The sequence below is a fragment of the Eulemur rufifrons genome, chromosome 5 (genome assembly GCF_041146395.1).
Source record: "Eulemur rufifrons isolate Redbay chromosome 5, OSU_ERuf_1, whole genome shotgun sequence".
Lineage (NCBI taxonomy): Eukaryota > Metazoa > Chordata > Mammalia > Primates > Lemuridae > Eulemur > Eulemur rufifrons.
Window position 1 is genome coordinate 31,246,638 of NC_090987.1, and position 22,954 is coordinate 31,269,591.

Sequence of the window (22,954 nt, forward strand, 5' to 3'; positions counted from 1 at the left end):
ACCTCCTCCTTTCATCCCCTGAGAGGACGGTTCTGGGGTGCACTTTACAAAGTTGCTTAGAAGTTTCTGCACTATCAGCTGTCCTTCCTTCCTGGTGCCAGTTCTCCTCTGGGTTCACTATCCCATGGAGCTGTTTCCACGCAAGCCTTGTCCGGGGGTCTCCTTTCTGGGGACATACAGACTAAGAACTGATTCTATCAAGTCCCTGTCTATTCCTGGTTGAAAACTCCTAGAACAATAAATGAGAAGAACATGATGATTATGATCATGTTTGACACAGATTCTAATTCTGTTTAGTTATATAAATTTTTCTCAATCCTTATCCTTCTCTGCAATATAATAGCATTGTCTTATTTAACATTGTTTAAATTGAGAAATAAAATGCATCATGCTTGATTACATTGGAAAAAGTTTATTATTTTTCTGAGAAGGTAAGTTGTAGCACTTTTGTCATTATTATCAGTTTTGCAGCAGGCTTACTGGTCCATAGCTTGTCTCAGTATTCTAGTGTTTTTTGGTGACAAGGCTTGACAGACATTGTAAACAGTGACTTTGTTTAGCATGACACTTGGCTAATATTGGCAAGTTAGAAGTTGGTCTCTTTAATTATATGATTTTATCTGGTGTTTATTCAAGGGAAGCCACTTAACATCTCTTGTGCTATGCTTGTCTCACTGGAACAAACAGAACTTTATAATTTCTGATAGACAAGGAGATAAAGCAGAAGCTCTAGCCCAGCACCATCAATGGATAAAAATAGCTACGGACAATTTATTTCAATATGCTATAGACATACGTGATTTTTTTTTAGCCATCATAATTATAAGTAACTTTATTTTTTCCTTCAGAAAGTAACAGTTGGCTTAGGAAACTGAAAGGCTAGATATCAGTGTATACAGCAAAGTTTTAGAGTATATCTAGTATTTGATAGTCACAAAATCAGAAGCATTATAATAAATAGAACACATTCATTAGTTTCTAAACTTGAGGTTATTCTATTACTAAATTTGCATACTAAGGAATATTACTATCTAGGATAACCTATATTAATGGGAAAACCTCCTACTGCATTTTTCTTTTTATGCTGCTCAGATAAATTTTCATTTCTCCTTTAAATGCAAATGATAATGCTAAGAACCCACATAATCTGATTGACAGACATCTAACTTTCCTGCAGATGCACTGTTGTTATTTTGGGGGAGGAGACTTTAAAAAGGGAAGAATGGAAGAAACCTTCAGTGGACATTCCAAGCTTTTAGCTTTCTTGCTACTACTGAAGATTTTGGAGTTGCACAAGTAAATTCCACAGACCATGCCAAGCAAAGAATTTGGAAAGGGGCTGGGAAATCAGAGTGAGAGAAAAAAAAATTAAGTAAAAAGTGGGTTTAGGCCAAAGCAAAAACTTGATAAGTTATCAAAAAGCTACCTCTAGAATGGAAATAATATGCTCTGTGCATATCAGGTTTCTCTTGATCATCTACAAGCTCTTTGAGGTGAAGTTCCAAGTTTTACTCATCTCCATGTCCCTCAAGGTACTCAGTAAGATGTCTTGCATAGAGTCAATAGACACCTTAGGAACCCATCTGCACATGAATATGGATTGAATGCATGCTGTGTGATAGACACTGTTGAGGATGTAAATAGAGATAAAACACAAGTCCGAGTGTCCTGACTTGTTTTCCTCAGAGCATTTGCTTCTATCTGAAGTTATTGGGTTATTTGCTAGAACGCAAACTCCAGGAAGGCAGGTATTTTTTTCTGTTTTGTTCACTGCTCTATCGAGCACCTGGCACATGGAGGTTCTCCATAAATATTTGCTGAATTATTCTTTTAAAATATTTTCCCATTAGAATATAGCTTTTATTTTATAACAACAGTCATGGAGAAATAGGATTTGTTATTCAATGGTCTAGAATAATAATGCTTGGCATGCAGTATATGCTCAGTTCCTATTTGTGGAATGAATAAATATGAATAAATGAGTGATTGCTAATAACAACAAATGTTAACAAACCCTCCATGAAGAGTGAACCAGGGGGAGATCAGGAATGACTTTCCTGTGGAAGCACAGGTGTGGTTGTGTGGGAGAGGCTCTTCTCTTATCCCTGTCTTCCTAAATGTTCTTTGTTTTCTCTCAATGTGTGCTGGAGCCCTGAGATACCAGGAGCCAGGCTGTGGGATAATACTTTCTGGGTATCCCTTCATCATTCTGCCAACTGGCTCAGGGCCAGTCAGGCAGTCTCCCAGGAAGAGTGCTTGGCAAGCCACTAGGGGAAGGTCACTGAATCTTGCATTGGCACCTGTTAGATAGGTTTAGGGAGGCTTGCAAGGCATTCTTCAGTATGCATCACTCTTTCCCAAACGACAGGGGCATCTAAAGATGATATTTTTTCCCCAAACTATGAAAGCAAAAGCACTTAGTTGGCACAGCTTCCAGATATAATGCAGAAGCAGAAGAAAGGGAAGGAAATCGTATGTTATGTCTAGAAACAAGTCCCAGAAACAAGACTGTAGGTGTTGACTTAGTTCACAGGTTGTGTAGTAGCAGCTTGAAAGGACAAAGCTTCCAGGATTCTCTAAAACAAAAAAAAATACTAACAACAAGATAAAACCCTCTAAGATCTTAAAAATAAAAACAAAGCGAAGAAGCAGCTTTAATTAAAACCATATCATATCATCACGACTTTAAAATCATGGCTTTTCTTTGTCAGAGGTTTGCTCTGATCAAGGGGAGACAATTTTGCCCTAGGTCCAGGGTGCCCAGAAAGGAGCAGCTTTTCCACTGTCATCTTACACAGGCATCTTTAATAGGTTTGTTTATGTTCTGCTGCTGTCACCAACTCTCCCACAGGGAATTTTTGGGAACATTGTATTCTGGCACAATGCACTTTTCTTTATTCTGAACAAGTGTCTAGAATGATTCAACATCAGGAATAAAAGTATGTATCAAAAACATTTGCAACATTACAAACAAAGATAATTGTGCTCCAAGGGTTAGTCATCTGCCACTTAATTCCCTGTGAATGTTCCTGCCCTTCCTTCTGACTCCTTGACTAGGGACAGTTCTTTAATCTTTCCCTTTTAAACACACACACACACACACACACACACACACATATATATATATATATATATTTGGTTCTATTTCTCTTGCTTGAGTTTTTTACTTTAAGTTTTATTTTTATATGCAAGATTTTTACACCATTACCTGAGAAATAGAAAAGTCTGTGTTCTTGTGTAGTGTGGTAGGCAGAAACCTAAGTCCCCTCTGACCCCATCACCAAGTCCTGGTCCATGGTGTCAAATCCCTCCTCCCAGTTATTCAAACATGAACCAGCTACTGCTATGAAGGATTCTGCATATGAAATTAGGATCTCAAATTAGTTGACCTTAAAATATGGTGATCATCTGTATGGGCCTAATATAAACATGCAAGTTCCTTACAAGCAAAGATTTTCCCCCAGCTGGTCGCAGAAGGGGAAGTGAGAGAGACACACTCTCGTTGGGCTGAAGCAGCAGCAAACATCTATGCTCTGAACAGCCTACAGAGGCTGTGGCAAGGAATAAAGGCGGCAGTAGGAACTGAAAGTCGTCTCCAGCTGACAGCCCGCAAGAAAGCGGGAACCTCAAACCTACAACCACAAGAGGATGAATTCTTCCAACAACAAGGGCACTTGGAAGAGGACCCAGAGCCCTGGATGAAAACCACAGACCCAACTAGCACTTTGATTTCAGTCCATTGTAATGCTGAGCTGAGAATCTAGCCATGCTGTGTTGGATTTCTGACCTACAAAAACTGTGAGATAATAAATATGTGCTGTTTTAAGCTGCTAACTTTGTGGTAATTTGTTATCCAACATTAGAAAACTGATACAGGCAGCCAGAACTCCTTATATGTAAAAATGAGGCAGAGAGGAAGAATATACTCGTACACTAGATTGAATAAAAATGAGCGGCATATTAGCATTTACTACTAAAAACATATCCCAAGGCTAATTCTGCTGCATAAGAACTAGTGTTTTTCTGTTCACCTGGCTGGTGAAAAATGAATTTAGTGGAACATATCCATTCATTCACAGAGTATTTATTCAGGACTTACTAGTTATGTGGCTCTCACTTGGATTAATTTTGCAGTGATGGAGAAACATTTAGGTAAATAGGTAACTGCATTCTTTGGTTCACAAGAAATCTTGAAAGAAGCTTAAAGACATTAACACAGAAAAAAAATGTGTGTTCTAAGTTAAATTATATCTGGATGAAGAGTACTTTTTAAAAATGTTTCATTTACTAGAGAAAGAATATTTTGAGAAACTCTGATAGCCCACATATAATTATAGACCTTTTCTCCTCTTTTCCTTTTAAATAAAATTTTAATTAAATTTTAGCTTATATAATTGATAGAAAGAAAATTCAGGCTGTAACCAACAGGACTAAAAGATGGTGCAATGTTAGCTGTGGGTGTGGGATTGAGTATTCCCTTGTCTCCTTAGTTTTGTTCCTACTATTAGACAGCAGGGATTAGATATTTCTGATTTATCTCTCTTGTTGCCTTTTGTTGTTCATGAACTTAAGGCTGCATTTCACTGACTCCAAAGTAATTCTGAAAGAAGATCTGCTGACATTACAGGGTATCTGAATCATTAACCATATCAATCCTGACCAAGGAAATACTGTTCCAGTAGAAAACAGTTATTTGTCTAAAATGAAGGCTGAGATATTGCCATTTCATACATGCTTATAAATAGCTTATAGGGTATTAATTTTTGTGGAAAGTTAACAAAAGTCTAGAAGCTAAAGAGAAGGCTGTTGATTAGATAGGAGTAACTGGAATATTATTTGTGTTTTCTACTCTGTTCCATTCCTTCTAGAATGTAAAATAACCAACTTGGTGTCCAATTTTTGTCTAATTTTTAGAAACATTCATTCTTTTACTCTACTGGGGACTATGCTGGTTATGCCACAGGGAAGAAGAGTGTGAGAGGGTACAAAGATGAATGATAAGGGGAAGAAGTGATTTGGAACATAGATGAAAAATGAGAAAAGTTGAAGGAATGGAGACTCTTTTATCTGAAAAAAACAAAAGGGACTTCCTACAACTCTCATGTTATAGCAGGGATCGGTAAATGTTTTTTTCTGGACCGAGAGACATAATCAAGGATATTTTATCAGCACGTATATAACAAGGGAGAAAAATAATTCCCACAACATTCTTCCTGATGAAATTAATATACAATAATTGAGTACACTTAAAAGTGCTGGCCTACCAATGAGAACAATGTGATTCTTTTTTGGAGTATACATTTTGCTTAATTGAGGTTACAAGTTAGCATTCCCCATCAAATCGATTACAAATATTCATCTGTAAAAACTATTCTTAGTTCATGCTCTATACAAAAATAGGTGCTGGACCTCATTTAGTCTATGGGCCACAGTTTTCTGGCCTCCTGTTTTGGATCCTTCCAGAACTCTGGGAATTGGTTATTCTCAGCATTGGCCAGGAATCGAATCAAAGAGAATGAACACGAATGTCAGTGACAGGAACCAGTGCTCTATATTGGAAACTGTAAACATGGTAGGCAGGGGCTGGGGGGAATGAACAATGGGGAATGAACTAACATTTATAATCTTTGAATTTAGATAAAAAAGAAATCTCCTAAAAACCTATACACTCCATGCTGTATCTGGACAATATTTATTTTTTCTAGGTGATGACTTTACAAGTGCCAGTTTTTATGTTTTCTCCCACTCCATTAAGTAGTTTTTAAACTTAGTTTACATTATTAGTTTATATTATTAACAAAATATACAAAATACATTTTGCCTATAAATTAGGTCTAGGCCTAAAAATGAACAAACTGTTCTGATCCATTGATTCCTGTGAAGTAAATGCTATAATGAGTTTCTGCTATAGTTTGAATGCTGGTGTCCTCCTCAAATTCATGTATTGAAATCTAATCCCCCACTGTAACGGCTTTAGGAGGGGGGCTTTTAGGAGGTGATTAGGTCATAAGGGCAGAGCCCTCATGATTGGGATTCATGCCCTTATAAAAGAGGCCCCAGAGAGCTGCCCTGCTCCTTCCACCGTGCGAGGACACAGCGAGAAGCTGCTGTCTATGAACCAGAAAGCAAGCCCTCACCAGGCACCGAATCTGCCAGCACCTTGATGTTGGACTTTCCAGCTTCCAGAACTATGAGAAATAAATGTTGTTTACAAGCCACCTGGTTTAGTGTATTTTTTGTTATAGCAGCCCCAAATGTACTAGGATGTACTAAGAAACTTTCCAATAAATCAATGCACTTACAAATGCATTACCTGGATTTAAAAAATGTCTTTTATTGAAGAGTAAAACTCCATTATAAGGTACCATAATTTATTGTGGTGAGGTTTTATTGCAGACTAAAATTACCTTCCTCTAATACAGGGATGCATATTTAATGCTGACTCGGGTTGTGTCACACAAACACCACTGCTTCTGGTTGGTTAACTTCCTAACAGGAAGGCTTCGACTTTCATTCCAATAAGCCAAGATCCACTGTGCAAGCATTTTACAAGTACTTCTGTACATCACAACTGTTATACTTATTGGTAGAAAGGAAAACTCAGCAAACACATATAGTACTTGCATTTAATGCTCTGATCAAGGTAGAAACAATTTTAAAAAGAAACTTAATTTAGCAGAGCATTCAAAATATGCTTGTTTTTCTACCGTGAGCTTTAACTACATCCATTTTATATAAAATGTAGTATCTTTTCTCACCCTAATATGAGTGAATTTTGTAAGGTACATTGTAAAGCAAATAGCACTTATTTGCTTAATGTCTACTAATTCTTTGAGGCCTACCCAGATGTCTTTTCCTCCAGGAGAGTCCTCCGGCCCCCAGGTCAGGGCACTGCCTCCCCGGGGCTCCACAGGTACGCACCATGTACCTATTCCTATCATTACCCTTCTACACGTTTTAATAAAGCTGTTCAAAAGTCCATCTGCCCAATTAGATTTTGAGCAACTTGAAGGCAGGGATTGTATGTTATTCACCATCACACTATCCCTGATACCCAGCACAGTGCTGAACGTACAGCAGGAGCTCACTATACACTAAGTTTAGAGGTAAATGAACGGACACTCTGAGGGTCCTCTGGACAGGTATAAAGGTTCTGTTTTCACGCAGGGATGGATAATCATCCTTACTTCTTACCCACTGCTTTTTAAAGAAATTCTGAGACAATTCTGGATAGAGGATAAGAATGAGAGCCAAAGAAGAACAGGAAGAGGAAAAGGAGATGCTCATGAATAAGAAAGGGCCTTTCTCCAAGAGCAGGAGGAATGGGCTAAAGCCCGTGGGTTGCTGGTGCATCCGAGTTAGGGACAATACAGTGTGTGCACTTTGATGTTGGCTTCAGGGCTGCCAAATCACAGAATCTTTCTTCTTCTTCATCTTCTTTTTTTTTTTTGCTTATTTTTTTGTTCCTTCTTACGATTTTGTAGTGTTTTTTTCTTTACTTTTCTTTCTTCTTCTTCTTTTGAAATCTGTAGCTCAAACGAAAGGAGCCTAAAGAAGGCTCTGCTTGGCAAAGCTTTAAAGGGGACAGAACTCTTACCCTTACCCTATTCCATCCCCCCAATTTTGAGGGCCACTGTAGTGGTAATACATGACAAGAATGTGGGAGAATTCCAGGCCTTTTCATTGCTAAAAACATGAAGATTCTTCTTTTTGTTTTAATATGGGTGATGGGGGAAGGGGGAAATTTTCCTCATTCCCTAACACCAACACTGGAAGAGGCTTTTATTGACTCATTAATACCCAGGACTACAAATACAGCCACAAATTCTCCCCAACATCTGTAGTGCTTTTCTCACTGTTCTTTTTGGATTGGTTTAGCTTTCTGTGGGGAGTCAAAACACATATTTGCTGTTTGACCAATGCTGTGGTTTGAATATCTGTCTCCTCCAAAAGTCATGTTGAAATGTGATCCCCAGTGTGGCAGTGTTGAGAGGTGGAGCCTTTATGAGGCAAAGCCCTCATGAATGGATTAATGCATTCATGGCTTCATGGACTGATGGGTTATCATGGAAGTGGGACTGGTGGTTTTATAAGAGGAAGAGAGACCTGAGCTAGCACACTCAGCCCTCTCCCCATGTGATGCCTTTTGCCACCCTGAAACTCTGCAGAAAGAGTCTTCACCAGCAAGAAGGCCTTCACCAGATGCAGAGCCTCAACCGTGGACTTCTCAGTTTCCATAATTGTAAGAAATATTAATAAATCCCTTTTCTTTATAAGTTACCTAGTTTCAGGTATTCTGTTATAAACAGTAGAAAATGGACTAAGACAACCAAACTATGTTTTTCTCCCTTCCCCTCCTGCCCCAAACTTCAGTCCCATTTTTCGTTGTTGGGGCTGAAGAATAAGCTGTAGATGAGCAACGTGAGGCAGACTGTACACTGCCTTCTTCATCGTCACAATTAGCTACAAGCCCAGAAGTCTGGGGCTGGGGTGGCCTGCCCAGGGCCTGGCAAACATCTGCTGAAGACTCCAGGAGGGTACACGTGGAGATGCCAGGTTGCTACATTCCCCAAGAGCCTGATTCCCACGCCAGTTATTCAAGAACTATGTGTATGTACTCAAGAGAACATCATGGTTTTTATTTTAAAAAATTCATCCAATACTAATTAGAAAAGTAAAAGAGTCATTAATTTTTATAGCAGTCAGTTTTCAAAAAGAATAAGTTCTTACACATGAACTATGAAGCAATATTTTTTTTTTCCAAGAGAAAATGGATGTGGTAATATGATGAAAGCATTGACCCAGCAAGGAATGTAAAATCCCCATTGTGATTCGTGATGTAGCTCGTAGCTTAAATTTAAACTTTGGAAAAAAGCTAAAGCAACTTCTTTTGTTTCTTTAAATATCGTCTCTTCTCTTACTCTTGTCTGATGCAGGCAAATGTCGTTCATACTCTCATACAAAGGGCTAATTTTGTAGTTTCAGAAAAAAAAAACTTCAATGTTTTCCAGAAGCTTGTAAACATTTTCCTTTACTTGCAAAGAAAATACAAATATAAGGAGGATGTAATGTTTGATATTTCATAAAGTTCTTGGAGACCGTTTTGATGGCACTGCATTTACAATACCAAGGTTAGAGAAAGGAAGAAAAACATTCATCTGGATTTAAAACCATTTGAAGGCCAAGATTATAATGCATATACAACTAGAGACTCATCCATTTCAATACTTCAATAGTTAAGTGTAATTCAGACTTCAGGATTACTTACTAGCAATCTCTCTACCATGTGTGTATCATTATATCCCTTTTATGTATAAACATATTTTTATCAGTTTGTGAGAAAACCTAGTTTTAATGAACTTAGTACACTTTGAATTGCATAAACATACTTTTATCAATTTGTAAGAAAACTTAGTTTCAATAAACTTGGTACTAAACGTAAACTATAGGATTCATGATGGTAATTAGTGCAAACAACAGGCATACTCACAATTGCATTTCTTCTGAACAAACCTAAGCTTGCATGCTGTTCTGTAGGTGGAGAGCCGGATGCGATCCAGATCTTGAGCCCCTGGTGGGGAAAAAGTACACATATGGTATGCCATGTGTGTGGAAAGGAATTTATAACGTTTACAAATAAACCCACTGCTGATATAACCCATACACCTAGTTTTGTTTTTATTTTTATTAGGATAAAAATATAACCTTAAGACTTGAAAAGGTCTTTCCTAGATTCCTCAGGTTCTAGGGGAAAAGAGCACATGGCATCAACATTGGAGATCAGGTTGTCAACCACATTTATGGACCAAGGAACATAATCTCATCCTTGTTGTGTCTGCCACTTCTGAGAACAATCTGCTCAAGCTGGGAACTAGAATGAGACAGCTAGATTGTATCATATACTATCATCAGATAATTCTTTTAAATTCACTGTTATTGGTCATTAAAACACGGCTGTCAGGTGATCACACACTGCAAGTTGGGCATCTTCTCTGTGTGATCTTAGGCTAATTGCATTTAGAGGCCTCAGTTTTCTCATCTGGAAGATGGGGTTGATGATAATAATGGTACTTATTTCATAAATTATTGTAAAAATAAATGAGTGAATATACCTAAGTCACTTAGGACACTGGCACAGTAAGTGCTGTGTCTTCATTATTATTACTAATATCTTTCCTGCAATCCTTCCAGTCAATCTCAGAGGAGAAGACTCCTTTCTAAAGACCACCTCTACTCTTCCTTTTACTATGGCCTCTAGTTCTCCCTAACATAGAGGGAACACGTTCCCCATATGCTCTCCTATTCCACCCTCCCGCTCAGGAATCCAGAATCACTCCTGATGCCCCCAACACTAGGTCTGAAAGCCCCTCTCAGAATCCAAGCCCCACTGCGGGCTCCTTCCAGCTTCCTACCCAGCAATAGTTCCCATGACTCCAGCACAGAGTCTCTGCTTGGCTTGGGCCAGTCTCTTCACAATGCCCCACGGCGGGGCTGCTTGTTACATTAACACCTGAGTTCCTAGTATTCCTCCTGCTCCTCTTTGAATGAGCTAATCTCTAGACTGTGTCTAGAATATATTAGACTTTCAACAAATGTCTGCTTTTCTCTGCTTCCACATACTTGCCTTTCTTTCAGCCCAGGCGTACGGTTTATAACAGATAAAGGCACATAGCTATGTTGTGACATGGATTGCACTTTCGCTTTACCAGTGGCACACCTGTAAAATGTGCTACGTGATGCTTCACAATAAAATAGAGTAGCAAGTAAATGAACTTGCCTGGAAGCAATTATATTAGGAGGCCACTGACATGCTTTCCCAATGGAACTCAGGATGAATTAGCAAGTGTTCCTCACTGAGAACGTTTAGCAGGCCCTCAACTCAAACTGGGATCTCTTTAGATTCACTTAAAATGTTATCAGTAGTCCTATTACTTTGTGGTTTTATGAGGTAGATCATTTAACATTCATCATTAAGAAGGTTTATTACTTGACAAACAGGCTCATTGATACTGAGCACGTGACGAATCAGAGAGGTGGGGATCTACCCTCACTGATGCAGGAATTCCCGTAGAAATGCCCTCAAGAGTTGGACATTTAGCCAATGGCCACGTAGGATTTCCAACGATAGGGAAGATTGTAACTTAGTGAAAATAAATGGACTTCGAAGTCAGTCAACTTTAATTTTGTCATTTCCTAGTTTTGCGAACTTCTCCAAGTTTTTATTTGGAATCTCAACCTCCTCATGTATAAAATGAGAATAACATGTAGAGTCTTCATTTGTGCACTGGGTACACAATGATTCCTTGTAAATGGGCCTCCTTAAAAGGCTTCTGGTACTATTTCTGAGCAACAATATGTGATAGAAATTTCTTTTTTTTACATTTGAGCTTTAATTTGCCTCCCTGTAACTTCAGCCTGTTTGATCTAGTTTCCCCTCTGGGACGACATAATCTTTTCTCCTTGCCACTTGATAATTCATTTCTCAAATATTATGAAGCAGCTATCATTATTATTCTTAGCATCTTCATTATCATCTGAAAATTATGTACAAAAGTCCCTGTCATCACGGACTTCGAAGTTTAGCCTGGGTGGTAGTCTCTCCTTAACTTTCTTAGGCAAAAGATGTTCAACTTCACAGCCATTTCAGGTACAGTGTCTACCACGAAGTCTAGCCCCTGATAGGGCTTTGATACATGGCAGTTGCTATTATTATTTTCATTACCATCCAACATGGTCTTGGGACCTTTAAACATTCTAGTCACTCTGTTCTATGACTGGCTAATATCTCTTTAAAATGAGATGTCCAAAATTAACCCGAATGCCTCAGCTATAGCCTTACCAGTATAGAATATATAGAGAGTAATTATTACCACCTTTGATAAAGACATTTAACTAATGTGATCTTGTTTTATATAGATGGATCATTCTGCTGGCTTTTATTAGGTTTGCAGTTAATTAAAAAACTGGTTCTCAAAAATCACATGTACTTCTATATAAGTCAGATCTTTTCTGTTTTCTATTTAAATGCTTATTTGGGGGCTAAGGGTAGGATTTCATATTTATCTGTTAAGTTTTTTTTAATTTTTAGCTCATGCTTTGAACCTTTCTGATATCTTTTAAGATTCTTATTTTGTCACTGGAATTTCATTTCAAAAATCCTTCCCAGTTTGATGGCCTCTGTAAATCTGAGAGGCTCATGTAGGAAATCAGCTCTCTGGGATGCCAGATAACCAGAGACAGAGAGGTGATCAGAAATATCCGAATGCTAAATCCGCCTTGTCCCCTGGATGAGAATGTACTTTTATTGATGCTGAGTTTGGCTCACCAGCAGGAGAGTCTTAATATCTGTAAATAATTCCTTAAAAGAAAACATTATGGGAATAGATGATTTGTGTAAATTCTTCAAGAATAATGATTTAAGCTCCAGATATAAAAGGACTATGATGTACCACAGAGTTAAGTTTCTTAGTTAAAGCAAGACCTTACCCTCTGAGAACAGTAACCCTGGCACCTCTGCACCTCCCTCTGATAGAGGTCCTGGGGGCGATTTGGCAAAGGTGCACCTCTACAAGATGCATTTAAGAGGGATGCAGGGATGTTCCTCCTTGGAAGAGGAGGGCACTGACTGCTCTCTCTTGTCCTATTACTAAGTGGACTTAACTAATCTGGTGTTTTGTTCTAGAATCAGGAAGGGGTCTGTAGGTCTGTAAATGTTTCCTATTTATGTAAGTTCTTCTTGGCTGATGATTTAAGCCCTGAATATTAAAAGGGGTGTGATGCACAACAAAATTTAGCTTTGCAGACACGGCAGCACACTACCTTGCAGAGACAAGGTAAGTGGTAGCTGCAGGATCCATCCGTAAAGGCACCAAAGGAAGCTGAGCTGAGATATGCTGTGTTTGTTTTGTGCTCTGTTTATCTTCCTCGTTTAAAATAAATTTCTTTGTCTCTGCCCCAACAAACCATGAACTTAATTCACTTTCACATGTGTGGTTTCTCTTGAAAGTTTATAAACCCAAAGCTTACTTTGGAATTAGTTGCATGTCTTCTAGGTCTTCATCCAAGTCATTGATTATAAAACTAAGGACCTGAACAGGGCCACAAATACAGCCTTCCTCTACACCGGTCAAGTTGATTGACACATTAGCTGTTTTTCTAGGCATGGTCATGACACTGCCTACTAATCTACCTGTCTGGTAACCCAGTCCACATTTCTCCAACACATGCACAGTCTAAGAGCCTTTGTCAATATCTTGCTGAAATTAAGGTTAATTTTTATTTGATGGTATTTTCCTGATCTAGCAGTCTGGTAATCTTAGTAAAAAGTAAAATTTGCCAACTTAATTCCTTTATTAAAAAGATGAAATTTAAACAAATGAGTAAGCAAATAAAGTCAGGAGAGCAATCCTTGTTCTTAAAGGTAGAGATACACACTATTTTTTCTACTTCTGCATATATTTGGAACTTTTCATCATAAAACATTTAAAGCTAGTTCATTTAAGGCAACTTGGGGCTTTTGCACCATCTCCTGAGTCCTCTTATACCCATGTCAAAGTTTGAACAAAGTAATAAATATGAATGATTGCTCACACTCTTTTATCAGTTGCAAATCCTGTGTTTCCTTTCTTTAGCCCTTCTTTTCAGGATTCTCTTTCCTCCCTTCCCTCCCCCCATTTCCTTCCTTCTACTTTTTTCTCATCAATTCATTAATCCATTCAACCAACCAGACTTACCTAAGTTTTGACTTTAGCTTACTCTACACATTTTGACATAATTCTTGTGTTTTATGCCTTCTATGTTTTGATAGTTCATTCTAAAACCTTCAGCATAGTTGTTTAGATTCTTAAATGTCTCATATCATTTAAAAATTACTCAAGAAATATTTACAGAATAAAAGTGAAGCCTATGAACCCTGTGTTTGATCTCTGCTGTGCTTGATTGACGGTGTGCGTGTGTGTGTGTGTGTGTGTGTGTGTGTGTGTGAAAGCAAGAGAGAAAGAGAAAAAGAGAGAGAGAGATTGGAGGGAGGTAAAGGAGTTTGGGAGTAAAAAATGATATCTACCTGAGGCAACTGAATGGGATGGAGTGTCCTTCACTGAGCTAAGGTACAAACAGGGAGGAACAGGTTTGTAGACGGGTGAAGTCAGAGTTCAGTTTTGGGCTAAAGTGTTTGAGTTCCCCGTGGGATGTCCACATGGAGATATCCAGTGGGCAGCAGGATATATGGAAATGGAGTTCTTAACTAGAGCCGTAATAGATTCCAGGAATTACCAATAAACATAGAAAATGTAGTAGTGTGCTTGATTGGACCAAGATTGGGAATATTTTTCCAAGAGGAGACTCTGTACACAAGTAGGGCTATTCTACGCTTTAGGTGACAAAATGAGGCACAAAACTGGGAACAGGAACTCCCTGTACACTTCTGAACAGTGCCTGACAGTTTGGTAGTTGTTCAAAGATTGTGTGGCTTTGGGAAACCTGGGAGGCAGTGGCCTTGGCAAGGACATCGGCTTCTCTGTGATGGGAACTGTTGGTGGAGCTAATAATGAGCCCCCCTCTGGCTGCTTCATGCCTAGAAGCCTTGACAACAAGCGGGCAGGGCTGGAGGAGATGTTGAGTTTATATGCTGACTATTCTCAACAAACTGGCTTATGAAAATAAGGAAGGTGGTTTTGGGGGGCTCCTTGAACACTTGAGAGCCATAGCAATAAAGGTAAAGCTCTGGGAGTAAGAAAAATTGTATATGGAAAGAAATGGTTAAAAATAAAACTTTTGTAAATATGACTTTAGTGTCTGGAGGGTACTAAGAGACAGAAAAAGAGAAGTAGGGTGGCCAGAGAAAGCAGGAGACCAGGCTAGGGTGGTGACATAAGAGTTTCCAGGATAGTCAATGATATTAACATTTTAAACAGAAGGAGGAGCACGAGAAATGAAGAAACCAGTGAAAATAGTCACCGTATCTGCCATGGCCCATGGGGGTGGGCCATTTGTCATTTTTTTGTGGTCATTTTTCTGGATTTTTGAAATCAGTGTTCTTAAAACTCATAGTGAACATTTCAAAAAAGCCTGCCCTAGGTTCCATTCCAATTGTTCCTTCCATTCCAACCACAGCCAACACTCTGAAGAAGGACTTCAAACAAGTCAGCAGTGTTTGCTGAGTAGCTCTATTTGCTCCCCTTAAATGTCAGGTCTCTCCTCTGCTTAGAGGCCAGGGGCATCACTCTGCTTTCTCCCAAAGACCTTCTTTATCTGGTTAAGCAGCCTTTCATGTTCTCAAAGAGTATTTTGTAATCACTTCCCTTCCATTAAAATCTACCCACCCTGTGCCATTTTTACAAAAAAAAAAAAAAAAAGTGTGCTTTTAAACAAACATTGACTCAGCCTCAAAGGTGAATGGATTTGAAGGTACATGTCCAAGGTCTGTCCCTAAAAAGGAGTTCACAGTAGTGAGTGGCATGGTCATGTTCACTATCACACAAGGCAGAGTTAAATGTGCTCTGAGAGTAGAAAAACAGAAGACAAGGAGAGTTTGATTCCAAGAACACACAATTTCTTTTGCTTTCAGTCTGATAAACTTATTTGAGCTGATAAACTTATTTGATGGCTGAAAAGGCCAAGGTGAGGATGGCATTTACATTTAACTACAGGTTTTTCAGCTTTAATCCAAGGTATTAAATAAACTGATAGGGCATTATAGCAAAGAGAATTTTCAGTTAAGGGCAATTTGCCCAGAATTTCTTAAATCAAAGAAGGTGGCCATCCAGTTTTTTATATAAGGCTGGTCTTTTTCTGATTATCTGTGAGCCCATGCTTCTTTAATTTCATTTGTTTCTGCTTCTTTAATTTCATTTCTTTCTGTTTCTTCCAGCTTCTGCTGCTGTGGTAATGAGCTCAGAGTAAATGGTTAACACCTAAGTGCTACAATCACTTGAATTTGTCAAACTTCCTTATCAATTGTTCTCCTTATCAATTGTTCTCTGTTCTTTGGCATTTGTAAGGCCAAGATGGCTTTAACATTCCCCTCACCTTGCCTAACTTTAGACAGGCTCCTTCTCAGCTCTAGGCCACTGATCTACCCTTTCTTAGAGCACTTACTTTAGAAAAATTTCCATAGAAGAAAGCTTAGGAAACTTTCCACAGACAAAGTAAAATTCTTTCTCTGCCTCTCTGTTGAGATGTAAATCTCCCAGTCACTTGCTAATTTTACAACCCAGGGATCTCTTTTTCAAGGACCTAGGAGCCAGCCCTTTGAAATGCAACCATAGTGGAATTTATCACCCAATCTCCCAGTCACTGCTGGAGGACAGAAGCCCAATTTTTTAATTGCAACAATTAGCAAATGGATGGCCTAATCACATGGACCAACTTCTCACCTGAAGTCCTTAGGTACTTTTCCACTAGCTCACTCCAGCACTTAAAATCACTCCTGCCTTTTTTTTTCCAGAGGAGTTGAGTTCAATCTCTCTCTCCTCTTGCGATATTCTTGAATAAAGTCATCCCTACCTGTTTAATTGCATCTATTGTAATTTTTCTTTCACATTTATAATTTCTAAAGCAAATAATCTTGTTGGTGCTTTCTTTTGCTGTTTTTTTTTTTTTTAATTATTTCTAGCTAATACTTAGCTGACCAGATTTACAAGTTCCTAGTCCTTGTTTGCTACCTGTCTAGACATCACTTATTACTGGAAGAAGTTAACTTTTCAAGTCTTCTCTGATAATAGCTTCCTTTTCTTTCTTTTCAGTCTTACTGATAGGGCTGGGATAGCCATATATTTGGCAACCACTTAACACATTCTCAATGAGCTTACCTTTCTTCTCTGTATAACAGTCTACCTATCAAAATCAATTCCTCCCTTTGAAACCAGCCAATTGTTTTTGCCAGTAGAATCCTACTCAGTGCTGATCTAAACATGTTGTTCAGATTAATGGATTATTAAGGTTAGACACGTTTAGCTATTTTTGTGGACATCTGAGTTGGCACACCCAGGTAAGAAAGATACATATTTGTTTGGCTTGTTTATCTAATCTGATCACTAATCAGGAGCACCCATAAAACCATTTAATAAAATCACATGACATCACTGTAAAGTTTCTATGAAAAGATAAAGTTATAATCTGGGAAATGAATGCACGATTTACCTAAGTCTCTCTCACTTGAAGAAAAATGTGGAGTTGTTTTGTTTCTATGGCCATAAAACTTACGTCAAGCTTTCTTTGAGTTGGGCAATCTTAAGTTAATAGACATTTGCAACATATGTATCTGTCTGTATCAGGCACAGCATCAGGCGCAGAAAGTACTGGGATACTTAAACTCGGATAAGTATTATATTTACAAAGTCATTAAATAAGCACACTTTTATAAATCTTACAGTATGTTGGCTGATAGTGTTTAGTGTTACAATGATAAGTTCAAGAATTTCCTTTTATTTATTACTTTTCCATGGTAAATATTAATATTTTTTTGTGTGTGTGTTTGACAAGACATTGGCCCATGATAGACTCTTGCATTTTCAGCCCAAGAATCTGTGGTGTGGGAGGATGCATGTGCTGCTCTGGATTTTGTTTAGATGGGCAGGCAGTCACTAGGCTCCTTGAACCATTAGATTTGTATCTACAAAAGTGGCTAGAATTCCAGGCAATCAACCATGCCACAAGTGAAGATACAGTACCCAACGTGGCCTAGGAAATTGGAAAGTCTTGGCTGAAACTCTCACAAACAGTCTAGGCACATCTCTAAAAGTGGAAAAAGCAAGGAGTACAATTGAGATTCCCTACAGCAATTTTAATTTTCTTTCCTCTTTGTTAGTTCTAATACTGCCTTGGTGCTGCTAGATTATTGGGAAATGATAAAGGAAAATATGAATCTTATTATCTGGGACTTTCCTTTATCTGCTCTGACCCTCATTCTTGCCAATCACTTCCAATTTTTAGTAGAAACCTAATTTTGTCTACTGCCTTCTCAGGGAAAAAGGCTTACCATTCACTCCTGCTCATCCTCATTCCTTATGCAGGAAGGAGAGATAAAAAGGCAATATAAGAATCATACTTTTTTCTTTATAACATTTAATTTGAGATGTGTGTTTTCCCACCAATGTCAAGTTCTTTATGAATAAGAAAAATGGTCTATAAGAGAGACACTACTAACTAATCGATTACTTAAACAACCACACACTCACATCAACCAATAGCCTTTATTTAATAGATTATCCACTGGAGTCAGTAAATATAATCTTAGTTTGGTTTCCCTCGTGTAGCAGGTCACCTCTGAGCTCCTTTTATCTTTTCTTTTCCTTAGTATTTTTAAAAAACTGGGTTGTAGGACAGATGAGGTCCAAATGACACCTTATAGTTTAGTCCAGAAATCACACCTAACTCCCCATTGCAATATGAACATACCATATCATTTTGCAGGGAAGATATTCAATGTTTCATCTCACAAATGTTACCTAGTGTTTACAATATGCCAGCCACTGGGATAGTGCAGGGGGATTAACACAGACTTTTAAGTGTCATGGACTGTATTAATGTCAACACTGTATCATATTTACCAAGTATCTTGTATGTGTGTGTGTGTGTGTGTGTGTGTGTGTGTGAATATACATATATAGGGCCATAAACTTTTTCTTTCATATAAAATATACAGTCTAGTAATAAATTATGATGTGTCACTGGTTAATTTAACTTCTATACAGCAGGAGACAAAAGTGGCCAAACGTATATTTTATGCAAAGAGCTTAGCATTTTAAGGCAAAGTACAAATGCCATGAAGATGAAGAGGTGATTTCTAGCCTTTCCATGAGTATTCAATGGAGACTATGGGATATTCCTTAAAAGTTCCATACTTACTCATCTCTGCAAACAGCTGTCTTCTTTCTGCCATGGTATTTCCTCTTTTCCCACTATCTTCAATCATTCTATGAGACAAAATGGTTACAATGTGTATTATCTTCATGCTAATGAGGCAAACAGCCATTTCTATGTAAACACACTTGCTGTATTTGTGCCACAAACATAGAGAAAACCTATTTACAACTGTATGTTTTACAAGTACAGCTTTACTTTTACTAACCTAAATTGCTGTACATATTTTTCCATATATAATGTTGTTGTAGTTGTTGGAGAGGTTATAAAATTTTTACTTTCTAACGTAAAAATAACTACAATAGCAAATGATCTTGTGTTACAACTAAATACAACCATCTACCATCTGTTAGGTGATTCATTTCGCATACAGTTTCTTTTTCAGTTTTGGGAATACCTACGAAGACTATAGAGCAGATTATTATGTATCCCATTCAACAGATGATGAATTAAGGGCGTGGACATTTGGACTCCATGACCAGTATGCCTTCTACCTCATTCTGTTGACAGGTGTCCCTTGTACACCCCAAACCTCAATTTAGAAACAAGCAATTTTCTAAATATTCATTTCTAAGCTGAGGGTTTAGAACTTGCAACGATTTTCCTATATGTAATAACTTCATGCAAGGTGGTTAAGTTCACATCTCTTTCCTTAACCACACTGTTGTCTGCAGTGGACTTATTCTACAAACACTTTCAAAATTTCAACAGTTAAAACAGAAAATAAAAAAAAAATACAAAAAAGTTGAAAGTTAGTGTGAGGAAAAAAGACAATACTGAGAAAGTTAATGGAAATGTTTAGTCATATAGAGGGCTTTGGACCAAATAGCAAGGGTTTTAGAGGTTGATGGATTTGATTTTTAATTACATCTAATTAAACTTTTAAAAACTAAAGTTTCTACTCTCATATATTCAGATATGGGTGCACACATACGTATACCAATCTGACTTTTGTTTTGATTCTCAGGCATAGTTAACAGGAGGCATAGCTGCATGGATTTTTTTTTTGCCTGTCTTGGGATGGGCACTTTCCATGCCTTTTTAAAAATGGGATTGCCCTCTTCCTAAAAGTTGAGTTAACTTGCAGTCACTGCTCAGGTCTCAGTTGTTCAGCTTCAGTTTCTTCAGGTGTATCTTCCTCTGAAATCTTCCCCAGCCCTCTCTGATTGCCTGGGTTTGGTGCCTTTCCTCTGACCCGCCATAGCATGCAGTGACTTTCTCTCAATTCTGAGCATCCACTCAACAAATAATGTTCTCATCACAAAAAATAAGTTGGTGAGGTGACAGATACATTAATTAGCTTGACTGAATCTTTCTATAATGTACACCTAGATCAAAACATCACACAGTACCCCATAAATATACACAATTATTATTTGTCCATTAACAATAAATAAATAAAAACAAAACAAGTCTTTACTGAGTGCCTTTCATACTCCAGCAAGTGTGCTCTGCTCTGAGTGTACTATAGCGATCAAAACACAGTGTCTGTCCCTGTCCCCAAGTGCTTACAGTGCCGTAGTAGAAATACAAGAGCATAAAAGCGATTAAGATACAATTACATATTATAGCCACAGCAATGGAAAGAAAGATGTGAACAAGAGAGAGATTGATTCCCCGGGGATACATTTAACAAAACTACTAGCAGAAGTCTGCTCAAAAGGACTCACCTGAGGGTAGAAGACAAAATTAGTGGTGAAAATGATGTTCCCCAAATTGGTCAAATAGCCTCACTAGTTGCTTCTATGAGTGAAGGATTATTTACCCATTGCCAAGAAGGGAGAGGTGGACATGGAACAGCACTGGTTTATGGAGTCAAGGGAAGAGTGTGCACACATTCACAATAGGTTAGACAACACAACCAGGGTCTAGCCTGAATAACAACGGGAAAGAAGGAGAGCTATTAATGAGGCTTCCTCAATTTGGTAACAATTCGCTGCTGAACATGGCCAAATACTTTGTTTTTATAAGATTTTAAATATGCAGGTATAGTTGATATACAGAACCGGAGAAAAACGCCCCTTTTCTGATTCACAAAACCCTATCTCCTTTACTCCAGAGGAAGTAGGTAGATAATAACTTGACATCCACAACATAGTCTGGATATAGCTTCCACATTTTATTTCAAGGGCTCAGAAGTAGAGGTGAGGCAGTAAGAGAGAAAGGGATAGAAAAAGTGATGTGTTCCTGAATCTGTCTATATCCTGGAGCGAGATGAAAAGAACTATTAAAAATAAATCACAAAGGATGGCAGGCCAGAGAGCTCTGACTGAAAATGTCAGTGAGGTAAAGACTGGCATCTGAACTCTCAGCACCTGCTGCTTGTACTATTCATCTGGCATTGTTGTGACAACTCTTTTCCTAGTTGACTTTTTGTTTGTCTCTCTGTAAGGTTTTTGAGAGCAGTAACTTCACAAATTTAAGATTCTTCCCAACGCCTAGCAAAATCCAATCAGCAAATGATATAGCCAGTGAGTATTTATTGAATTAACAAAGGAGGAAAAAAAGAGGAAAGAGAGAGGGCAGAAAAACAAGAGCTAAGTTTACTTTCCATGAAATGAGCTTTCATTTCCAAAATCTGACTCATAGAAAAGCAAAATTCAAATTATACTAGTTTCAGAGATTAATTATTTGAAATAAGAAAAAAACTAATTTGCACCACTTTATTTGATCTAGAACCATATATTTTAAAGCAAAATCATATCTTATAAAATAGAACTTGAAAAGATGCAAACTACATTGATGTCAACTTTTGGTCTATTCATCATTTTTTTTGGTTAATTAACTCACAAAAGAACCATCACAATAGGTATTAATTCTCACTTCTAAGTAGAATGTGTACCTTATGAGAAAAAGGAGGTGAAACTCAGTGGTGTGAAATAATAGAAGGCACAGAATATAATTATAAATATAAAAGAAAAATAGCACACTTCTCATTTTACCCCTAGAGTTTCCTGGGAAGTAGCATAATTAGATAAAATTGAGAATACTCACTTATTACCCATTGATCATAGTCATCATAGTAAAAAGGGGGGTTTGCTAGTTTACAGCTTGCACTGATTCATCAGAGGGACTCTTGGACAAAAGCCCATGAATCAAACAGGCAGGGAGCATGGCTATGGGCTCTCTGGTTTCCAATTCAACTCTGATCAATGGGATTTGAGATATACAATGCTTGACTACATTCTCATTGCCTTCGGAAGAGAGAAGAGCACAACCTTCAGTAGGGAAAAGACAGAGCTTTTACAGAGAGCAGTTTTGCTTCTGAAATAACAGAAATTGTTTCTTCTTTTCATGAATTTCAGTGTAACAGCTGCCGAAAGTCATATAGAGGAGGTGAAGGGGGAAATCACCCATCTGTGCTGACACTAATGTCACAAGGCACATGGCTCATGGACAGGGCAAATGTGGTCAGTTTCTGTCACTCCTTCATGTGGATAAGATGCTTACAACCTTAGAGTTTATAAGATTACATAAATGTCAAAAGGGTGAAAAGAACTAAGAGCAATGAATAAGTGATGAACCCCATCAGATATTGACCCCTTTACTAGGGCTCAATCCCATGAATTATATAGGACTTGTATTGCTTTCACTTAAAAGAATCCATCCATTCATTTCCTTAAGAAATATTTATAAGTAGCTATAATCTGTCAGACACATTGGTAGTTTCTCAAGACCCAAAGATTAATAAGACATGATCTTTGCCCATAAGCAGCTCACAGCCTTAGAAGGGAAAACAAATTTTTCTAACAAATAACTATAAATTGGTGTAATATGTACCATAATGAAAGTATATACTGCTAAGACATAGTAGTTTATATCTGGGATAATCTGAAAGAAGCATGAAAGAAAGGGTGATTCTGGAACAGAATTTTAAAGGATAAATAGGAATTTTACAGATGGAAATTAGTGAAGGCAGGGCAATTATTGTTAGATAGAATCACGAAAAAAGCACCGAGCTTTAAGAAAGGGTATGGTTTAATCCGTCTTGCCACTAAAACCTTTTTTTGGCCAAACTCTGAGCCTACATTCTTTCTGTAACCTCAAGATGGTATATAAGCTTCTGCACCCCATTGGAGGGCTGGGTCTTCAT

At 37.9% G+C, this 22,954-nt stretch overlaps 1 protein-coding gene across 31 annotated transcripts in view; it reads right to left on the reverse strand.

Annotated features, from left to right (window-relative positions):
- The window catches only part of DTNA (dystrobrevin alpha), a 341,246-nt gene that overhangs the window by 104,838 nt on the left and 213,454 nt on the right, over positions 1-22,954 (reverse strand). For all 31 annotated transcript variants that reach the window (XM_069468484.1, XM_069468481.1, XM_069468478.1 and 28 more), the window contains 2 exons: positions 18,847-18,914; positions 9,491-9,571 (listed from right to left, as the gene is read on the reverse strand). In XM_069468484.1, coding sequence (XP_069324585.1) covers positions 9,491-9,571; positions 18,847-18,913 — 148 coding nt within the window. In that variant the 5' untranslated portion in view covers position 18,914. The remainder of the gene's footprint in view (positions 1-9,490; positions 9,572-18,846; positions 18,915-22,954) is intronic.